We start from the raw sequence: 6,758 nt of genomic DNA, 5'->3' as shown, positions 1-6,758 counted from the left end.
CCTGCTCAGTGCCCCTTTCCCTCCACTCCCTGGGTGTCACCCTTGCATCATGTCTGGCCATCTTCTCTGCCTGTTCTCATAGGAACTTCCCTAGATTTCTCTTGTACATCAAATCCAGCAATAGTGTCTGCCTCTTAGAGGGTCAGAAATAGCATAAGTGGCTTGAGACTTGCTGGATGGGGGCTTGGGAGGACTCACTTGGAGATCTTGGGGAGGAGGATGCTACCCTGGTTGGCATGTGAGTCATGAGGTGGTCCTGGACTCAGATGCTATTTCATTAGTGTGACCTTGGGAAATCTCTTGAGCAGAGCAATGCTGAGGCCAGTATGGTAATATAGGCATTTGATGGATGAGGAGCGGTCAACTCTGCTGGTGCCCTTCAGAGGGTCTGTGAGGTGGGCTGCTACCATAGGTATGAGGGCCAGAGAGCTTTTTTGGAGAGGCCCTTGTCTCCAGCAGCAGAGGACCAGGTGGTTGAAGATTTCAGTAGTGGAGCTGTAGAGCTCAGCCAAGGTAGCTCCATGGGGTGGGGCCCTAGTGAGGCTCTGGATCTTGAGACAGGAGAAAACGTGTGGATGTAAGGCCTGGATCACACTAGTGCTGTGGTCTCCCTGGCCCTCTGGACTATAAGGTGGCCACCTTCCTAGTAAGAGCTGGTGAGACCCTTTTAGGCCACAGGTAGCCCCCATGGAGCTGTCTCCACTTCCCCTTCTATATACTGAGGACCTTAATTAGAGTTGAATTCCAGAATACTCTAAGGACATAGCAGGCCAGATAAAAAGAGGGCAGAGAGAGTAGTAAGAATTAACTGTTGCATGTCCTGGCAGAAGCCAGGGAAGTGAGGCTCTTGGACTCAGATTTCAGTGTTTGGTTAAGGGGGCTGGAATGCAGCAATGTGAACTCGAGGGTGCTTTCTGGAGCTACCAGACTGAACACCTTAGCCAGGGGCACAGCATTCTCCACTGCATGGCTCTGACAAGTCTGGAACGAGGTGGTGACCTTCTTACTACTCTCCAAATTTGTTACACTCATGGTAAGTTGACCAACAAAGGGGCCCATTAAAGCAGGTAATGAGCTCACCTGTGCTTTAATTAGAATCGATGTGCGTTCACATTTGGAGTAACCTCACATCAGGTTGTTGGCTTATGGTAGGATGAGAACTCTTTCAGTCAGTGGAGGTCTGAATACTCTGTTACAGGGGCTGGGAAGGTGGCTCAGTGGTAGAGTGCTTGCCTTGCATGCCTGAGACCCTGCGTTCCATTCCTCAGCACCACATAAGCAAAAAGAAAAAGGCCGGAAGGGGCGCTGTGGCTCAAGTGGTAAGAGTGCTAGCCTTGAGCTGAAGAGCTGAGGGACAGCACCCAGGCCCGAGTTCAGGCCCCACGACCAGACCACCCCCCCCAAAAAAAAAAAAAAAGAATACTCTGTTCCATCACATACTGCCCTTGCTCATGAGCATGGATAAATAAAATGATGTCCCTGGCGTGCAGCAGACAGCAGGGTCACATTGAGTATTAAGAATAGCTCTTCCGGGCTGGGAAGGTGGCTCAGTGGTAGAGCGCTTGCCTTGCATGCCTGAGGCCCTGGGTTCCATTCCTCAGCACAACATAAGCAAAAAGAAAAAAGCCAGAAGTGGCGCTGTGGCTCAAGTGGTAGAGCGCTAGCCTTGAGCTGAAGAGCTGAGGGACAGTGGCCAGGCCCAGAGTTCAGGCCCCACGACCGGACCCAAAAAAAAAAAAAAAAAAAAAAAGCTCTTCCTCCTGTGGCTATGCAGAGTAGTCTTGCTCTAAATTTGCACAGCCATGGAAATGTGTAGTACAGTGTTTGTGGCTGTGGAAATATACGGTAGAGTAAAACATGTATTTGGGCCAGGTGCTAGTGGCTCATAATCCTACTTAGGGGGCTGAGGATTGGAGGATTGTGGTTTGAAGCTAACATGAGCAGAAAGTCTGAGACTCCATTAATCAGCAAAATGCTGGATTAGAGGCATGGATCAAGCAGCAGAGCACTAGCCATGGGCAAGAAAGCTGAACAAGAAAAACTCCAAATCCCTCCCTAAAGTATTTGGTCTTTAGCACGTAGTTGCTAAAACGCTTTATTTATTTTGAGGAACAGGAGTGTCTGTTATTTATAAAAGCCCTTTTCATCCACACCTGAGTTCATGCTGAGAAGTGATGCTGAGTAGAGTCCTAAGACAGCAGTCAGGATGGGGGTCGTCACCAGAAATACCAAACAAATAAGGTGAGGTATCTCCTGGTATCTTGGGGGAGGGAGAACACCAGCTAATGGGTTATAAAAACCCTTGAACAGGGGCTGGGAAGGTGGCTCAGTGGTAGAGCACTTGCCTTGCATGCCTGAGGCCCTGGGTTCGATTCCACAGCACCACATAAGAAAAAAAGAAAAAAGCCGGAAGTGGCGCTGTAGCTCAAGTGGTAGAATGCTAGCCTTGAGCTGAAGAGCTGAGGGACAGCGCCCAGGCCCAGAGTTCAGGCCCCATGACCGGACCTAAAAACAACAACAAAAAACCCTTGAACAATGAGATTTATGGACTCTCGGGTTGATTTGCCCTCAGGGTGTTGGAAGGTGGGATGCAATGGGTCCCAAATCTTGCTCTAAGCTTTTAGCATAGTTTATCCCTTATAGAAAGTTGGTAAACATGTCTTCTCAACCTATGAAAAATTTGCAAGCTTCCAAATTTACAGCAGATTAGTCAGAAGTATTGGAAGCCCCTGGGATTTGCCATTGGTACTTGAAGTATAGATCTTGTGAGGATAAGCCCTCCACTTGTGCAGACTGGGCTAACACTAGGGAGTAAAGTGTCAGAAACAGAATTGAATTGTTGGGAATCCATTTGTGTAAGAGGACTGAGTGGCATATCAGAATTAGAATCTGAAAGACACAGGTGTGCACTGAGTGTGTGTGTGTGTGTGTGTGTGTGTGTGTGTGTGTGTGTGTGTGTGTGAATTTTGAGGACTTAAAATATAAAACAGAAGCCGGGCGCTGGTGGCTCACGCCTGTAATCCTAGCTACTCAGGAGGCTGAGATCTGAGGATCGCGGTTCAAAGCCAGCCCGGGCAGGAGAGACCGTGAGACTCCTATCTCCAATAAACCACCAGAAAACCGGAAGTGGCGCTGTAGCTCAAGTGGTAGAGCGCTCGCCTTGAGCTGAAGAGCTGAGGGACAGCGCCCAGGCCCAGAGTTCAAGCCCCATGACCGACAAAAAAAAAAAAAAAAAAAAAAAAAACAGTTCCCTAGTATGTTTTTAAATTTTTTTTTCTTTTTTCTTTTTTTTTTTGCTGGTCGTGGAGCTTGAACTCTGGGCCTGGGCACTGTTCTGAGCTCTTCAGCTCAAGGCTAGCACTCTACCACTTGAGCCATAGCACCCACTTCCAGCTTTTTCTGCTTATGTGGTGCTGAGGAATCGAACCTAGGGCCTCATGCATGCAAGGCAAGCGCTCTACCACTGAGCCACCTTCCCAGCCCGTTTTTTAAATTTTTTTGTAATTAGTTTTTTTTTTTAATTCTTGAAGTGATTTTGGATCTACTGGATTAAAGTATTCCATTACAAATAAACTGGGCACAGTGGTGCACACAATCCCAGCACTCAGGAGGCTGAGGCAGGAGGGCAGTGAGTTTAAGGCCAGCCTAAGCAACTTAGTGAGACACTTATTAAAATACATATGGTCTTTGTATATCAGATAGCATACTGAACTATTAATCACTATTGTGTTAGTCAGTGCTTAATTATCAGCCTTGGTTGGCATTGCTGAGGTCATTTGCTGATAATTAGCTTGGGATCATTCATAAAGTCCTTATGGTATGACAGTATGAACTCTTAAAACAAATCTGATGAAACTGAGAAGAAATCAGCCATTAGCAGTTGAAGCTCCAGTTGTGGAAGATGGCCATAGGCCTGGGTCACAGTGTGACCGATGTTAATAGTGTCCCCAAACCACTGTCTGGTCTGCATCTTTCTAGAGCTCAGACGCAGAACAGCTCTGTTGTAGGAGTCATGAGGAGGGAGGGCTGTTGCTAAAGGCTGTTGTAAGGTGCCAGACCCTGGTGAGTTGTCATAACCCATTGTTCTTTCTCTTTAACTGATGAAGGATGGGCTTTAGATGCTGATGCTATGAACACAGCTCCTGGTCAGGCCTCGATCCTGCCCATTAAGGAGGCAGCCAGGAGCCCCTTGGCTGGGTCACATGTGCTCTCTAGAGAAAGGAACTTGAAGGCTTGAGGGGAATATCTTGTCTCACCTTGAGCCTGGATCAGAGTGTTCCTGGAAGCTCTGCTTTGGGAACTGCCATTTCTGTAGGCTATGTGAGGAAAACTTCATGGGCTTAGCCAGACTTAATATTGTCTAGAACAACCATCACAGATCATGCATTGCATTGCTGGTTTAACAATTCCCTGATGCAGGAAAGTCTGCTGCCCAACAAGACTTCCATGTCTCATGCTCAAAATTTTCAGATTGCACATACCAGAAAGGGAGAACCTATGACCTAGAAGAGGGAAGAAACAGATTCTCATAGAGCTTATTAGAAGAATGGTGAGGTGGAACCATGAATGAGAACTTTGGCCCCCGACAAGAGTGTATCCAGAACTCAGGCCAGCATATCCAGCATCTTTGTTGCTATGTGAGCAATGACATGACAAAACCAAGGCACCTGTGAGTCATGCTTTGCTTATCCTAACCTTCTGCCAAAATGTAGGAATCCTGAACATCCCCCTGCTGTGCTGTGTGCTGTAGAATGAGCTTATTCCACAGTACACGAGGGACACTTTCATGAAGAAATAAATTCAATTCAAATTTATTAGTGAATGTAAGGCATGTAAAGCCTTCATGAAAGTTAAAAGAATCCAGTTACAAAAGAAGCGCTGTGTACAATCTCAAATAGCTGGAAGTACAATGGGCTTCATATTTTACAAAGTACAAAAATTATTTCATATACAAAGAAAAATACAAATAATGTGCAAAACCCACTTTTTTCTCAGGTGGCAATTTATAAAATGAATACGATAGAAAATCCTTCATTCTTATTCCCCCACTTTATATATTAACACAGTTCTATTTTCTAGTGTGAGGATAATTTTAAGTTTGAAAAATCTGATTTTAATCTACAAAGAAGTTTCTATTTTTTTTAAAAAGGGAATCTTTCATTACTGAAGTTTTATGAATGGATCTGTTCAGTTAATTTTATATTAAATTATAAGCAGGCTATCTGAAAACAAGGATACAGGAATATGTACACATTTTTTGAAATATTAGTTTGGTATTTAACATATTAACATTTGAAAACAAACACAACTGATCTGGCCACCTGGCCCAGGCTGGTATCAGTGGCTATGTGGAGAAGCTGTTCCTGCTCACCTTGAGGCTGAACAAACACAAGGTATCTGTCATAAGAAGGAGAGTCTAAGAACAGACTTCGAATGTGCGCAGCTTTTGGGTACTTTCCCTGTCATGGTACCACCTTGTCACAAGCATTGTGTGGTCGTAAGTAATGGCTTCAGTCTTTTCCAATTTCTTCACTTGATAGGAGTTCAGTGCGAGTGCTTTGTGAGTTAGTGCATTCAGCTCTTTGCATGTTATTTTGTCTAAGGAAGTGTCCAGGAGCAGAAGAACATGCAGGAGCACAGGCCCTGCATCCCTAGAGTAGCTCTGGTCTGGAAGACTCCTCTTAGAAGCAGTTTTCCTGCATAGGCCTGGTCAATGTTGCTCCATCCCCTAGCCAAGTCATCCCACTCCCCCAACTCAGGACAACCTTGTATGCTTCTTCTTTGCCTGCCACTGAGCAGTGATGTTCTCTTGCTGTGAACCTTAATGGCAGAGCAGGGCCCGTGGAAGCACCTTTTGGCAGCACCAGAAAACTGAGCACTTCAAAGGTTAGGCAAAAGGGCAGGGACTTCTGATGGGAAATCTATGTAGGACATAAGATGATCTTTGGAGGGTTTTGATTTTTTTTCTTGTTAAAAACACTCCAAGGAACTATGACTGGGAAATAAAAAAGACCTTCACATGAGAAGTGGGAGCCATTTTGCCTAGGGGGAAAGAGGACAGTAGTTCAGAATATTCTCCTGATTCTTAACCACTTAGGTCCTGTTAGAACTATCAGTGCAACATACAGAGATGATCTGGAGCTCTTCACCAGACCTGTGTGATGCATCCATTAGATAAAGTGAATGTAGCAAGTGTTGTAAGAGGGGCTGGGTAAGATGGGGTAGAAAGGAGAATCGAGAAGCTCAGGCCCTAGGATGACTCTCCATCCATCCAAGCTTTTCTTTCCATATGGCAGCTTAGCTTTCCACTTCTGCTTAGGATGACAATGGGCATCAGGCATCGGATATACAGCTCTGGATCCTGTCTATCCACTGCTGGGCACTTGGCCCATCCTGGGCACAGAAGTTATACACACGTTTGCTGGTCTTGAGCTGTAAAACCAAATAACAGAGAAGCTTATGATGGGTAGAGTTGTTTTGTGTCTTTGGGCAAGCTGCAAATCAATTCCTGAGACCTTCCTTTACATGCTGCCCCGCAACTACTGTCTTCTCCTCCCCCTTCTTTATGGTATCATCACTGCCTTTGGCACTTTACTCTTCTCATTTCCAAGGTCACAGGGAATGTGAATGGGGAGAAAAGGGGCAGAGAGATGGGGACATGAGGAGAGTTATCTTTCTGGGCCCACCTCTGACTGGTGTGGGGAAGAATCAGTAAAGTCATCATCCTTACTTTGAAATTAGCCTCTGTGTTACCTTTC

At 45.7% G+C, this 6,758-nt stretch overlaps 1 protein-coding gene across 3 annotated transcripts in view; it reads right to left on the bottom strand.

The window, feature by feature from the left end:
- Window positions 1-4,789: 4,789 nt before the first annotated feature.
- Sbf2 (SET binding factor 2) overlaps window positions 4,790-6,758 on the bottom strand; it is a 306,050-nt gene continuing 304,081 nt past the window's right edge. For all 3 annotated transcript variants that reach the window (XM_042691358.1, XM_042691360.1, XM_042691359.1), the window contains one exon: window positions 4,790-6,432. In XM_042691358.1, coding sequence (XP_042547292.1) covers window positions 6,334-6,432 — 99 coding nt within the window. In that variant the 3' untranslated portion in view covers window positions 4,790-6,333. The remainder of the gene's footprint in view (window positions 6,433-6,758) is intronic.

Source organism: Dipodomys spectabilis, unplaced genomic scaffold (genome assembly GCF_019054845.1).
Source record: "Dipodomys spectabilis isolate Male_0828 unplaced genomic scaffold, ASM1905484v1 ptg000145l, whole genome shotgun sequence".
Classification (NCBI taxonomy): domain Eukaryota; kingdom Metazoa; phylum Chordata; class Mammalia; order Rodentia; family Heteromyidae; genus Dipodomys; species Dipodomys spectabilis.
The sequence above is the reverse complement of the archived record's forward strand: the minus strand, read 5'-3'. Positions and strand labels throughout refer to the sequence as shown.